General features: G+C 62.3%; 1 protein-coding gene across 2 annotated transcripts; it reads right to left on the bottom strand.

Annotated features, from left to right (window-relative positions):
* Positions 1 to 99: 99 nt before the first annotated feature.
* HGS (hepatocyte growth factor-regulated tyrosine kinase substrate) lies at positions 100 to 14,030 on the bottom strand. Of its 2 annotated transcripts, none has more exons than XM_033091196.1 (22): positions 13,917 to 14,030; positions 12,384 to 12,468; positions 12,032 to 12,107; positions 11,494 to 11,586; positions 10,003 to 10,126; positions 8,584 to 8,636; positions 8,127 to 8,195; positions 7,409 to 7,533; positions 6,240 to 6,318; positions 6,064 to 6,162; positions 5,832 to 5,924; positions 5,148 to 5,186; positions 4,917 to 5,060; positions 4,766 to 4,825; positions 4,262 to 4,472; positions 3,723 to 3,895; positions 3,504 to 3,644; positions 3,241 to 3,418; positions 1,550 to 1,683; positions 1,349 to 1,468; positions 1,105 to 1,194; positions 100 to 786 (listed from the first exon to the last, which is right to left on the bottom strand). In XM_033091196.1, the coding sequence occupies exons 1-22, from the start codon at positions 13,951 to 13,953 to the stop codon at positions 676 to 678; spliced, it is 2,334 nt and encodes a 777-aa protein (XP_032947087.1). In that variant the 5' UTR covers positions 13,954 to 14,030; the 3' UTR covers positions 100 to 675. The 2 variants fall into 2 exon arrangements, with proteins under 2 accessions (XP_032947087.1, XP_032947088.1); XM_033091197.1 differs by having other exon boundaries at positions 4,262 to 4,469.
* Positions 14,031 to 14,113: the final 83 nt, after the last annotated feature.

Raw genomic sequence — 14,113 nt, 5'->3', positions numbered from 1 at the left:
AACTGCGTCAGAGCAGCGTCCCCTAGGGAGACTGTGAAACGGCCTGGGGCGCAGGGCAGGCTGCCCGACGCACCACCACCTCTCTAAGCAGACACTCAATACTTGTTGAAAGAAATTTTATTATCACTGTTCCATTCCGTCTACTTGGGGCACTGGGTGAGATGACAGCTCAGAAGCAGAGAAGCTGGAGACGAGCCCCCAACCTTCCTGTGAGGGCCAGGAGCACCTCTGCTAACAGCCCAGGGGCCACGCTAGAGGGCTCTGGGGAGACTCACACGAGTCACAGATCACAGACCCCCAAGGTCTCATGGGGTGGGGGGATGGGAGGGCAGCAGGACCCCACTCCAGTCGCCCCTCATGGGACCCGACGTACCAGGCTGGGGGCTTCCTGTCAGAGAAGATCCTACCCTTCCACCCTCCACCCCAAAGCCCAGCCTTGGGGAAAGAAGTCAGAGACCAACTCAAGGAGACAGGACGAGAATGGAGCATGGGGGATGAGGAGCCAGCAGGCAGGCAGACGGAGGGCCAGGGAGAGGGGCCATCCCCACTCGCTCAGAGCAGGGACACTACAGGGCAGTAAGAGGAGAGCACGAGGCGGGAGGATGATGCTAGTTAGAAACGGAGGCGGCAGTTGCCAGAACCGTAGTGTTCCTCTGGGCAGCGAGCCCGCCCGGGTCAGTCAAATGAGATGAGCTGCGCTTCAGTGCCCTGTGCGGGCGGCCCCTGTGCTGGCGGCTGCTGGGCCACAGGCGGCTGCTGCTGGGGCGGGCCCGCCGAGGGCGCCATCTGGGGGACACACCAGCCATGGTCCTTCCGCCCCAGACCCCAGCTTCCCACCCTCTAGTGGCTTCTCTAGCATCCTCGTCTGGGCCGCACCCGTAGGACTCAGGGAGGCCTCCCCAGCAGAGGCAGACCCCGGGAGATCCCAACAATGTCTGCAGCTGACCTTTTAAGTCAACACACAGTTTGCTACCTACAGGTCACCGTGCGTGGCCCTCCAGGGTGTGTCTGTGAGCAGTAGTCCTGGCCGTACTGCTCGCTCTTCCCAGGGCCACCCCCCAGCTAAGGGCACGGTCCCCTGGGTAGCAGCCCCGAGAGGCTCACCTGCTGGTACAGGGGCTGCTGCCCCGACATGTAGGGCTGCTGTGGGGGCGGCAGAGGCGCGTCCTGGCTGGGGAGGGTGGTCATGAGATTCTGTGGAGGATGAAAGGAACCCCATCACTGCACTGATGGAGGAAAACCAGCGAGGGGAGCCCGTGGAGGGGAAGGGGGTGGTGATGAGAAGGGCCGAGCCTGCCTAGCGCTCCCCCAGCCCTCGCCCCTGCCCGGACACCCCACATGGTCTCACCTGCACGCCATAGGGCTGGTAGCCCATGGACACCGCCTGGCTCCCCATGTAACCCATGGTGCTGGACTGCGGAGGCTGGGAGATGGCTGGGAGGCTCTGCGGGGCCTGGGAGGCCACGTTCTGTCGGGGGAAGGGTGTGATGGGAGCGGACCGGGCACCCAGTGGGCCTCCCGGGGGAGGGGAGCAGCCTTGCCCGCCTACCTGATAGCCCTGGCTAGGAGTGGGCTGGTAGGATGAGTAGGCTGGGCTGGTGGTGGGCCCTGCTGGGCCCTGGGGGGCCGCCTGCCCGCCAGTGGCCCCTGCTGGGTACACGTAGGTGCTCACCATACTGGGGTCTGTCGAGAAAAAGAGGAGTGAGCTCATGACCCAGGAAGCAGGGGGAGGGGGCGTTCACTTCTCTGAGCTTTGTGTTTTGTTGGGACTTTTGGAACCAAGTTCATGTTTCACAGTCTCACAAAAGGAAAATAAATGAAATCAACAAAGATGGGAGAGGACCCCTACAACTGAACAAAATGGGAAGAAACGAACCCAACTGTACTCCAAATGAGTAAATGGTGACGCGGCAGGGGGCGGGGAAGAGCTAAGTCTAGTAACTTCTAAACCTAGATCTGGACTCTGGGCCCGCAGCCTGAAGACACAGGGCAACAGAGAGCCTGCTCAGGAGGACCTTTTGCACAGTGGCCTGGGTTGGCATTCCTGAAACTACCTGCTGTGAATTCCAGGAATGAACAAGTCAGTACAGAGGACGAGAGGCAGGCCTGTCAGAGAGGGGAGCACAGATCAGAAGAGAGGGAGCCTGTGCTGCTAACCCGGGAGGTGTGGGAGGAGACACGCGGGTTCCGCTCCATGCAGATAAAAACACACGTGTGCGTGCTTGTGTGTGTGTGCACACACGCTTTCTGTTCAGTCTGCTGAGGGCCTCGAACCCAGGTCTGGGTCTCCAAATGCCCTCCTTCACTAAGAGGAACCTGGGGCTCCTTGGAGAAATGGCTGTTTCCAGGACTGAGAAAGTACAAGATGAACACAGAATATCTACTGGTACCAGGAAGAAAGCATCCAAAAGATGGCGGAACGAGTCAGGAGCACACAGGAGCCGGCCCGAGGGGCTCCCAGGCCACACCAGGGACAGACAGCATCAACACAGAGTCAAAGATTATGGCTTTTTGAATACAATGAGTCCACACCAATATGACAGATGAACGAACAGGAGAAGGAAAAGTACCTTCTTAGAAAGACAACTAACAAATGTGGGAAAACAGAATTAGAAAGTCACTACCTGACAAACATTTAACAAGTTCAGGCAAAAACTACTAAAACTTACAAATAGTAAATACTTATATCAAGGGAAAACAGTCATTCCCATAACATCCAGCCAAAATACAGCCCTAGCACGTCACACCCACGGGAGACCAGATGAGCACAAACTGAGTGGTCTGCAGTGCTCTCTGAGAAGTCGACGTCACGAAACACAAAGACAGACCGAGGAATACTCTGGATTAAAGAAGGCGAAAGAGAACAGCTGACTACAACACATGCGAGGGGCTTTCCTACCGGGACAACCTGAGCAGAGTGGCAGTGGGGGAGGTCCCAGCGCGTCTGTGCCCAGGGCCTGAGGGAGTGTCTGGTTTTAGGAACCGCGCACTGAAGCCACCAGGAGTAATGGGGACCTGCCTGCCTGCTGCTCACTCTGCAATGGGCCAGGCGTGTGTGCGCGCGCACACGCGTGCGTGTATATGTGGAAAGTGAGCAAATGTGGCAGAATGTTAACATCTGGGGAATCTGGAAAATTCTTTGTCCGTTCTCTTTTCTGTAAATCTCATGTTATGCCGAAAAAAGGAAGGTAATGATGTGAGGCCCACCCTGACTGGTGGGCCCGTCCACCCGCCCGTTACCTGCTGCGGCCCCGGGCACGCTGGGGTAGGGGCCGCCGGCGGCCGGGGCTGGCTGGCTCATGTACACAGTGTGCATGGGGGAGCCCTCCACCGAGCCTGCTGGGCTGAAGGTCCCCGGGAAGCTGGTGGGGCCAGATGGCTGGTACAGCACACCCCCTGCCGCAGGCATGGCCTGGAGCTAGGGACAGAGAGAGGCCGTCAGGTGGCGACCAGCGGCCAGCGGCTAGCGGGGTGGGGTCGGGGGCGTGCGGTGGGGCACGTGCCTGGGCGTAGGGCAGGGCGAAGGCTGGCATGTGGGCACGCATCTGGATGGTCTGCTTCTGCTGCTCCAGGCGCATCTGCCGCTCCTTCTCCTGCTCTTGCAGGCGCTGGATAGCCAGCTGCCTCTGCACCTCCAGGTACTCCTGTGGCCACAGCACAGCAGTGAGGCAGGGTCACCACGCCCCACACCCCGCGCCCCGCTGCCAGGCCGCCCACCGCACCTGCTTCTTCTGCCGCATGATCTCCAGTTTCTGCGCCAGCTGGATCTGGCGCTGGCGCTCGGCCTCCTCAGCTGCCCGGCGCAGCTTCTCCCGGTGCTCCTCCCTCAGGGCGCTCAGCGCCCCCCGGGCATCGCGGATCTGCGCCAGCTTGTCCTGCAGCCCCTCGTAGTACACTGCGGGAGGGCAGGCGGGGAGCCCTTGGCATGGCACGGAGGCTCAGGCTGCCCGGTGGGGCTCCTGCCCCGTGTGGAGCTGGGCCTGCCTTTGCCCAGCCAAGCGCTTGTCAACAGGGCGTGGCTGGCATAGGGGCTGGGTGGGGGATTCTTCCTCGGGCTGACTGTCCTGTGCTTAGTGGGTCATCTCCTGTCACTAAGACCACCTTCCCTGGAGCCCACAGCCCAGACTCCCGAGAAGCCACAGCCCTGGGGCAGCCCCACCCTGGGAACCTTTTCACAGCCCTCAGCCACTGGCCAGCGTGGGAGGCGCCCACGGCACCCAGGCGAGCAGCGGGGCGGGCCGGGGGCCCGGGAGGCACGTACGCCTGCGCTCATCCAGCTGGTTGAGCAGCTCCAGCAGCTGGGGGTGCATGCTGTTGATGGACTGGAAGAGGGACAGTACAGCCGAGTCGTTGGTGATGCTGCGGCCGCGCACGTGGTTGCTTTTCATGCGGTTGACGAAGGTGCTGACGGCGTTCTGCAGCGCCTTCAGGAACTGTGCGTGGCTCTCCTCTGACTCCCCGTTCTGGCACTGCTGGGGGTACACATGGGGGTCTGGCTGAGCCTAACCACGCCACCAGGCCGAGGGAGGCACAGACTCCCTGGGGGATCGGCGGCAGCTCCATCTGTGCCAGGAGCCATCTGGGCGCTGAGCTCCAAGCCTGTAGCGCCCCTGCCCTGACCTCTGGATGGCGCTGCGGGGGCACCACAGCCGGCCCAGAGACACCCGCCTTGGCCTTCCTGTCAGGACAGGTGCCTGAGCAGGGCCTGGAGCTGTGCACTCCGGAGGCCGTGTTTTCCCAGCCTGAGGACAGAGCCCCAGCTTACCTCACTAAAGGGGCCACTGGAGGAAGTGATGGGCTGAGAGTCTGTGTCCGGGAGGGGAGTCTGGAAGAGACCAGAGGGTGAGTGGGGCCGGCTTGGCCCCATGTCCCCTCCCAGGGGACTGTGGTGCAGAAGCACTGAGAGGGCGCCTTACCTCCACCACGTTCACAGGGGCTGCATGTCCCTCCCCGGGCTGGGTGGCCGGCTCCGTCAGGGGCACCGGCGCAGACGGCGTGGGGCTCTTCCGAGCCTCCTCCTGCTTCTTTTCCCAATAGTTCCGGTTCAGGTACCGGGCGAGCTGCATAGGTGACAACAGGTCATTCCTGAGGGCGAGGGAGCAGTGAGGGGAAGCACCACGTGCGGGGGTGTGGGGGTGGGCGCTCACCTCGGGGTCCATGTCCTCAGCCAGTGGTGCTGACGAGTTCTGGGGAGACATGGGAGGGTCTGAAGGGCCATAGGCCAGAGGAGCAGTGACCTGCAGGCTCAAGCCCACGCCCAGTTCCTCCCCAGCCGTCACTCAGGAGGCCGGGGTGGCCCAGCAGTGACAGTGGACCCTAGAGGCTGGCCAGGGCTGGTTTGCAGGGACCCCAAGAGGCCCCATCACCACGGACAAGGAGCAGGGCAGCACCCCGCCCCCACCCCATCAGCAGCACAGATGGACCCCGACAGGTAGGTGGCAGGGCTGTTCTCAACGCCCGCCCGGCCTGCCCCACCCCCACCCACCCACTATGCAAAGGAGCTGAGGCCACAGAGCTTGGATTGACCCCCCAGAAAGTAAGTTCTGTCATGCTCTCAGGTTGACACTAGAAAAATGCAGCCACCCTTGACCCCACGGCTCCCTAGCTCCTCCTGCCGTGGGGTATAGAGGAGACTGGGCTCACACCAGCCGGGCATCTAGCCTTACGGGTTCCTCTACCCCCACAGGGGACCCCTGACCAGGGAACCAAAGGCTACGGGGGGAGGGGAGCAGGCCGCGTGACACAGCACAGTCCTTTCCTGGGCAGCCCTCCTGCCCCCTCCCATGGAAAGCCACCCAAGCCAGTGTGACCGAGCCGGAGGGGGCGCTCACCACAGGCGAAGCGTACAGGCTGCTGGCAGGGGGTGCCGACGAGGCCACGGGCGCGGGCTCTGCCTTGGGGTACGTGTATGTGGCCTTCTGTCTCTGCGGGAGGGCCAAGAAGAGGAGGTCACACGGGAAGCACGTGGCACAGGCGGCCGAGCCTCCATACTCTGTGCCCTCCCCAAATATTTAAGGGTACTCCCCCCCGCACCCCAGACTCGGGCCTCCCTTCTCGGCTCACCATCCTCTCCTTCTCCTCAGCCTCCGACTGTGACAGGGCCAGGGCCAGCTGCAGCTCCTCCTCCTCCTGCAGGGCCGTTTCGTCCCTCTTGGGGGGCAGCTGGGGACAGACAGAGCGGGCTGAGCAGGGCCTGGGGAGAAGCACCCAGGGAGAGGCGCCCGCAGGCCGGCCGGTACCTGGGACTGCTGCGACAGGGGGCTGGTCAGGTACTCCGGGGGCAGCTCTGTCGTGGAGGGGGCCTTGCCTTCGGCTTTCCTGGAACAACAGGACACTGTGAGGGGCTGAGCACTGCACCCCGACCCCCCCAGAGTTCTTCAGGACGCTGCCGGGACTTCCCTCCAGTGTCCCCATGGAGTGACGATAGTGGTTCCCTGGCCACGCTCGAGAAAAGCTGAACCCTCCCACCAGCTCTGTCACCTGCAGGCCTAGGAACTGTGCGAGTCACCTCGCCTGAGCCACAGCCCCCCTCCTGAAAGCGAGGTTCGAGCACCGCCTGGCTGGGCCGCGGCTTTCCACAGAAGAACGTGTCAGTGGAGTGGCCAGAAGGCCCCACTTAGCCGAGGGACTGGCTCCCATCGCTGACACTGGGTCATACAGACGGCTTGGGCCTCTAACCCGCTGCACCGAGAGGCACAGCCTGACTCCTGGGATCCCGCCAGGGCTGCAGAACCTGATGCTGACCATGAGGAAGCCTGAGGCAAGCTGAGGGACACTCTGCAATGGCCTAGACCCTTCATAAACGTCTGCATCGTGAGCAACAAAGATGCTGGGGAGCAGAGGGGGCGCGACAGTCCCTGCCACGCACTGAAGAGCCCGATGGGCCCTGATGGGACAGAACTGCCACTGACTTCACTGGGACTCAGCGCAGCCAGAAAAGGGGCTGCAAAGTCCGCATCCGCTGGGGAGGGATGCCAAACGCCTGGCCCGACAGGCACGCTGTGCTACGGAAGACGACGCACCTCTTCCTGGGGACATGAAGGTGCAGGGGTGGGGACAGCGCTTGCAACGGCTCAGGATAAAGCACGTGTGTGTGAACACACATTCAGATGGGGGAGGAGGACATGCAATTAAGCCACCGTGGAAACAAGTCAACGTCAACACCCAGGGACCAGGTGGAGGGCACACACGCGGGATCTTATCGCGCCGGCGTCTTGCCTGTAAGTTTCACTTCCAGACGAAAAGCGAAGGTTAAACAAACCCCAGCAAGTGGCCGGCAGGTGTCAGGCCCCGGCCGCGCCCACTGGGCACTGCCCTGAGCCTGGGGCGTGTCCGGGGGATGGAGCAGCCTCCCGGACAGTCCTCAGCAGGACAGAAGCCGGCTGCACGCACCCAGCGGGAGACTCACTTGTTCAGCTGCTCGTAGCAGGGCTCGCACACGCGCACCTCCTTCTCGATGCCGAACTTGGGGATGGTGGAGTACCGAGAGGAGCATTTGCCACAGAAGATCTGGCCGCAGGCCCTGCAGTGGTGCTGTGACACGTGACATGGGGCAGCTCAGGCGGCCAGCAGGCGAGGGCCCTAGGCTCCGCACCCACTCCGCCCAGCGCCACCAGCCACACAGTGGCCAGCCAGGCTGGCCTCCCAGGCTGCAGTGGGCCAAGGGCGGGCAGGGCCCTGGGGAAACAGGGCACGCCCTGGCCTTCAGCTGCAGCCGCCGCTTAGGGGGAAGACTTTTAAGTAACAAGGTTCACAGAAACCATGCGTGACACAGAAACCGTGCGTGAATTAAGCTGAAACGGGTTTTGCTGGGTGGGGACACCCTAGGCCAAGCCTTTGTCCTCATCGGCCTGAGCTTCAGTGGGGACAGAGACATTGGCTTGAGGATCCAAGCTGGACATGCTGAGTCAACTGAGGACACACGACTGAGGGGCTGTCGGTAGAGGTGAGTCTGAGCATCAGACACCAAACCCCTTGGTGGCTACATTCACCACACAGCTGGGGACTGGCCAAGGCCAAGAGGGAAAGGGCTGTGCATGGGGGCAGTGGCCACAGGACGACGCAGGTGGCCTGGGTTTGCCTGGCCTTGCATGCAGCCGGACCCCTCCCCCCGTACGGTGACTCACCTTACGGGTCACCACCCCGAACTGCACCCTGCACCGGTGGCACTCTTCTGCGTCTACCCAGTCGGGGGCCTGGGGGGGGTGGGCAGAGTCAGAACCCCACAGCCCTCCCTTTCCAAAATGCCCACTTCCCACAGACGGGAGAAGACCCAACGAGGCAGAGGCCACGCCCGGTCAGTGAGGACACAGGAAGGAGCCTCTGAAGAACTTTCCTTTCTAAAGGCTTAACAGCAAGACGTCCCATGGCTCCAAGGACACATCAATGTTTAATGACATGAACCCACCAGCCACAGTCCAAAGGCAGCACCCTGAACTGTGTTCCAATGTCAGCCTGCGGAGAGTTCTCGTTTTTGAGACAAACAGCTGCTCGCCCGCCGCCGGTGCTCCCCGCAGGCCCCGTCCCGGCTCCCTTCAGCCTCCCCGGCCAGCCCACTCCTACGGCCCCAGCACCGTGACTCACTCTCTCTGCAGCGAACATGGCGTCACTCTCCTTAAACTCTGGGAAGACGTGTCCTAGAGAACGGAGGCTGCGGTTATCGCTGGGGCCACCTGGTGAGCACGAGGCCTGACAGCCTCACTTGTCCCCACCGGTCGGCCCAGAGACCTTTAGGATCCATGTTCTAACTCTTGGCATCCGCCTCCCCAAACAGACCGGCAAGAGGAGGCCCAGGGCCCGGGTGGCCAGTGCCGTGACCCCACACTGGGCAGGGCATCCTGGTGCACAGCTGGCCGGCCACTCCCCGCAGGTGGCTCCGCAGAGCTGCTTCATCCTCGGGGGGTGGGGTGGGCACAGCAGAGCCGGCCTTGATCTCACCACGTCAAGGCCTCACAGAGCTTCCCTGGGCCCCCCATGTGGCTCCTGGACCCTCGCTCCCGCCAACCACACTTCCCATTGCTCTTAAAGACGGGGTCCCCAGGCTTTCGTTGAGGCACAGACCCTTTGGGAAGCCTATCAAGCTTCGGACGCTCTGCCCAAGAAAGCGACCGTGAGCACACAGCCAGCACTGAGGGCCTGAGGCCAGCTCACGGACCTGTACAGGACCATCGTCACATGTCCACACGGTGGCGCCCAGCCCCCAGACCCCAGCCAGCAGCCACGGCCCATCTCACACTCTGCCTGCTCTTCACGGCCAGACGGCCGAGCTGAGGACGCAGCACACGCGGGAGCAGCCCCGGCGCAGCCCCTCACGCCCTGCTCAGCTGAGACCAGCCAATCTTCTGAGCGTGACCTAAATCCACTGCCCTCTTTGCCAAAGCCCACCAGCTCTGCATGGCTGACACAACAGCAGGAAGAAGGCAGAGGGGTCCTTAAAAACAGCGCCTCAGCGGCCACGCCCCGACTGAAAACTGCCCAAGGACGATCCGCTGTGCTCAGAGCGCCCTAGCTCCGCCCGCACCCCTCCTCTGGGATGGCACCTCCCGTCCCTTCGGCAGCCTGTGTGCTCAGCCCTGGGCCCCTGAACCGGAGTCCTCTGTGGGGCCCAGAGCTTCCGTCACTGCTCATCCTCAGGCTCAGGCCCATCGGGCGTGCTGCCTGCTCTCCAGGACTCCCCGCCCATTTGTCCTAAACTGGACCTGCAGAGGCCAGGTCCCAGCCGTACTTCCCTCCTAGGACCCCTCCCTCAGAAATCAGCTCCTGTTCATTTCCCGTGTGTCTGTCGCACCGCCTCAAGTTTGCCCTGACGAGTATGAGGTCAGGCGCCCAAAGCCGGGCTGAGCCCACGCACCCACCCTGGGGACACCCGCTCCCTGTGCCCACCGCTGGTCACTAGGTGAGATGCTGTCCCCACCGGCAAGGGGTGAGCACAGCCCATGGCCCTGCTTGATGCAGGGCAATCGCTCAGTCCCTGGACGCTGTGTCCCTCCCCGCCTGACTCACCTTCCACCTTCATGATCTGGTATGTGTCCTGGACGACCTTGTACTTGGGCTCGTTCCGGAAAGCATGCGCCCAGGCCTGGATCAGGTACAGGATCTTGTTTCGGACGTTTACTTCCACCTGCCTCTGCAGGGAAGAGCATCAGGAGGTCATGGGAAACGCAGGTACCAGAGACGTGTCAGCCTGAGGAAGTGGCTGGCAGGACCTCAGTACCCTAAGCTGACGGGGCTGGCAGAGGTGGGGTGGGTCCCAGGGACCATGTACTCTCCCCAGGCCCTTCTCCATGGAACCCCGCCTCTGAGGACGAAGTCACCACTCCTGTCTGCCCACTCAGGACTTGGACTGTAACCCTCAAGAAAAGCCAGGGACCCAAGCGAGGCCAAAGCTCTCTGGTCCTGCATCCCGCAGACCTGCTTCTCTCCCGGCCCTCCCTGACCAGCGCGGGAGCTCACCCATACCCCACGCTGGCCCTGCCTTAACCCGACCTCCGCGAACAGGCAGAGTCAACCAGGTCTAGGCAGAGGGAGCCGACGCGCAGCCAGCCGGCCCCCTTCCAATTCCAGGCGCTCCAGGCACGTCCCCACATACACAGCCACCATTTCCACCAGCTTAGAGCACAGCCAGTCACTTCCAGAGCCCTCTTGGGGCACTGTCACACACACTCGGGAGGATGGCAGGGCGAGAAAGCTGCTTCAGGAAGATGCCAACCACAGCTCAGCATTGGGCTTCTGGTTCTTTCCCGTGACCTGTGTCCAGTCAGTGGACCCTCCTGAGCTATCTCCAAGGGGGACTAACTGGCTTAGACCACGTGTGGCAGAACAGGACAACTGGCAAATGTGGGAGAAGGCAGGTTCCAACTCCTTCCGCTCTTTCCGGCAGGCCAGGGTAGGGACTGGCCAGGTCACCCGTGGGTCTCAGAGAGGCTGGCTGTCAGCTCAGGTCCCAGACAGGCACCCTGACAGGACCAGGAAACTGTGGCCTGGCCTGCCAATGGCAGAAGAGATGGTGCTCAGGGCTGTACTTCTCGGCGGCCAGTCGCATGGCAGCCTCACCTCCATGGGGTCCCCTTTCACCTCAAAGAATGGCTGTCGCACCCCGCTCTGCACAACCTTGGGTGTCACTGCCCACATCACAATCCCTGCAGGGGGCAGGGCGAGCCTGGGAGGCCACAGGCAGGGCCCCGCTCAGGAAGATGTCTCTGGCTCAGGAGGCTTTTTCCTCCTCTGCTGGAGGGGGACACGAAGCCCACTCCCCAAGCGTCCCTGCTCTGCTGTCTCCCCACTGTCCCTCCATGGACGTATTGGACTCACGTGCCTCCCACTCAGAGCCCTTCCCACCCATGTCCGTGTCCCGTCCTTCAAGGCGCAGCTCCCAGCCCTGTCCCTGGACGCCTTCCCCGACCCTGCAGGAAGAGGGGCCTGCTGCACGCGCCCCACACACGACTAGGCTGGGACTGACACGGCGCAGGGCCCCCCCGCCCAGGGAGTGCCCACCTTCAGCAGCTCCTTCAGCTCCTCCATGGTCTGCTTGTTTGCCACCTCGTCGTGGACCGTCTGGCCACAGTTCTTCACCACGGACTCCATGACCTGCAGACACCAAGGATGGGACGGTCCGGCTGGACAAGGCAAGGACCTCTCCTGGACGGGACCCCTCCCCAGGAGAAGGCAGGCCTCGACAGGCCCCGCAGGCCACCCAGCCCGTCCTAGAGTCCCCATGGCAGCCTCTGAGGCAGGCAACAGCCTGTGGGTCTGCTTGTTCATGCCTCTGACTCCACACTTATCACCAAGGACAGAAACTAGAGTCACGCTCAGGGTCCTAAGTGTGTCATGTGCAGGTGGAACAGCTGAGGCACTGCTCCCACCCCAGCCCTGTCAGGGCCGCTCACATGTGCCCTCACGCCCAGTGCCTGCCTTCTGCCGGAGGTGTGCCCAGGCAGCTAGGTGGGCAAGGCCACGGGGGCCACTCATGTCTGCTATCCTGACCGCTGGGGCTGGGGACCCTTGAGAGATTGTAGTGCAAGAGCCTAGTCACCTCGAGGGCATATAAGGCCACGTGGGGGTTCTTGTCGTTGACTTTCTTCTTGATGGAACTCACGGCATATTTTGCTCTGAAGGAAAAAGGCATCGACAGAGCAGAGAAAGAGAAAAAAGAAAACAGTCTCAGCAACTAAAACAAGAAAATTCCATCCACCATCTGTTCCTAAAAACCCCCAACTATACAGAAAAGTCCTCTGACTGTCCCCAGAGCTCAGAAATCCCAGCACGCAGCCCAGGTAGCTCTCCACCAAGGTCATAGGTCCTTGGAGGGTCAGTGACCCCGCAACCCTAGGGCACAGTGCGGCCGCCCCCTTGCTCACGAGCGAGCACAGGCCCCGCTCACTTACTGCGTGTCCCCCTGACGGATCAGGTCGCAGATCTGGAGAATGGACTCCCAGTCGGTCTCCAGCAGAAGCTGGCTGGTCGCTTTGTCTAGGGCAGAAATGCACCGTTACGGGGGCTCATCCTGAAGATTCCCGAAGCAGCCCCCAGCTCAGCAACAGGGAGGACCGACTGCCATATTCCCATTTTAAACATGTGGACCAAACGGAAACCCTGTGAAGATGCTCCCGACACACAGTGATAAGCACGAACGTGCTGTCCTTCCCACACGGGGCAGACAGCTTGAGAAGTAGTAACAGAGATCCCTTCATGTGCTCGTGACACACCAGCTGCTGTTCCACACGCTTCACGTGAACTCACTCACTCCTTACACAACCTTCCGAGCTAGGTTCCATTTCCATCCTCTGCACATAAACTGAAGCAGAGGTGAGGTCACTCAAGTCACAGTTTGCTGGGGACAGAACCAGGAGTGGAGAAATCTGCCACCTTGGCCATCAGTCCCTGGTTTTCAGTTTAACCTAGTCAGTTAGATCTCAGCTGGGACAGGGCTGGAGAGAGGAAGCACGAGCTCCAGGCCCCTGCTTCAACCGGTGGGAAGAGAACTGACCCCCAAGGACCCCCCAATTAACACCTCTCCTCTGTCCTCACCACTTCCTCAGACAGACCAGCTCCGAGGCGCTGCTGCTCCAGCCCTAACCGCACCTTCTTCCCTGGAGACCACACATGACCTAACAAGGCGTGTACACGATGAGAATTGATCTGGTCCTAACTGACTGATCCGTGAAGGGCTGAACCAGCCCATGTGTCTGAGTCCCTCAGCTGGCACCTTCCAAGAGCAAGGAGGGTGCTTCACCTGAGGTGTCCCCCAAAACCACACTCCAGGAAAAAGGAGGGCGGGCTGGAGCTGACCATTCGAACACCCAGCGCACCTGTCCCAAACACAGAGCACACGAAGTCCCACGGGGGAGGGTGGGGATATGCCCACCAATTAGTGACCTCCAGGAGGCTCGGCAAGGAGCAGCCATAGGCCTCCGACAGACAGAGGAAACGCCTTCCTGAACCACCTGGCGCTTCCCGGAGCGAGTGGGGAAGGACACACGGGGCTGGCCTGGTCCCCAGCGAAGCAGCCCTCAAAAGAGCTTGGCAGATCCCAGGGAGGTGTCCTCCCTTTGGGGGTGCCAATGTTTGGGTCAGAAGCCCTAAACCCCATGCAACCTAGGCTTCTGGTGGTGGCGTCTACTGATGTTTAACTCTTTGACCGAGTCACCCATCTTAGTGACTCAGGACTTCGGGCCCGCTCGGTCAGATGCCCGTGGTCGATTCCTGGGGCCCTGCCGGCTCCTCCGCGGACCCTCACCCGCCTCGTCAGCGCTCGCGCCCGCGCCCGGCAGCGCCGAGCCCAGCTCGCGAAGCGCCCACCCAGTGTCTGGGCCGCGCAGCGGCAGCCCCGCTCCGCTCCGGAGCCGCCGGCCGGCCGAGACGAGCGGGGACCGCGGACTCGCCGCTGAGGCGCCGGCGGCGGGCGGGGGCCGCGTTACCTAGGAGACGCTCGAAGGTGCCGCTGCCGCGCCCCATTGCGACCCGGGCCCGACCCGACGCCGTGGCCTCCTTCGCTGCGAGCCGGCGCGCCCCCGACTTCCGCTTCCGCCTTCCCCTCGGGCGCGCGCACGCACACGTCGCCGGGCGGGCCTAGGACCGCGAGGAGGTGGGCCTTTCCGCTCGCCCCAAACTATGT

The sequence above is a fragment of the Rhinolophus ferrumequinum genome, chromosome 21 (assembly GCF_004115265.2).
Source record: "Rhinolophus ferrumequinum isolate MPI-CBG mRhiFer1 chromosome 21, mRhiFer1_v1.p, whole genome shotgun sequence".
NCBI lineage: Eukaryota > Metazoa > Chordata > Mammalia > Chiroptera > Rhinolophidae > Rhinolophus > Rhinolophus ferrumequinum.
Note: the sequence above shows the minus strand (reverse complement) of the source record. Positions and strands in the feature narration are given on the sequence as shown.

What these genes read in the sequence shown, in the direction of transcription:
- HGS (XM_033091196.1), bottom strand. Translation starts at nt 13,953, where the DNA reads ATGGGGCGCGGCAGCGGCACCTTCGAGCGTCTCCTAG. An exon ending in TCGCCCTGCCCTACGCCCAG is followed by an intron (nt 3,419 to 3,503) that starts GCACGTGCCCCA and finishes CTCTGTCCCTAG; the next exon opens with CTCCAGGCCATGCCTGCGGC. An exon ending in ACCAGCCCTATGGCGTGCAG is followed by an intron (nt 1,195 to 1,348) that starts GTGAGACCATGT and finishes CATCCTCCACAG; the next exon opens with AATCTCATGACCACCCTCCC.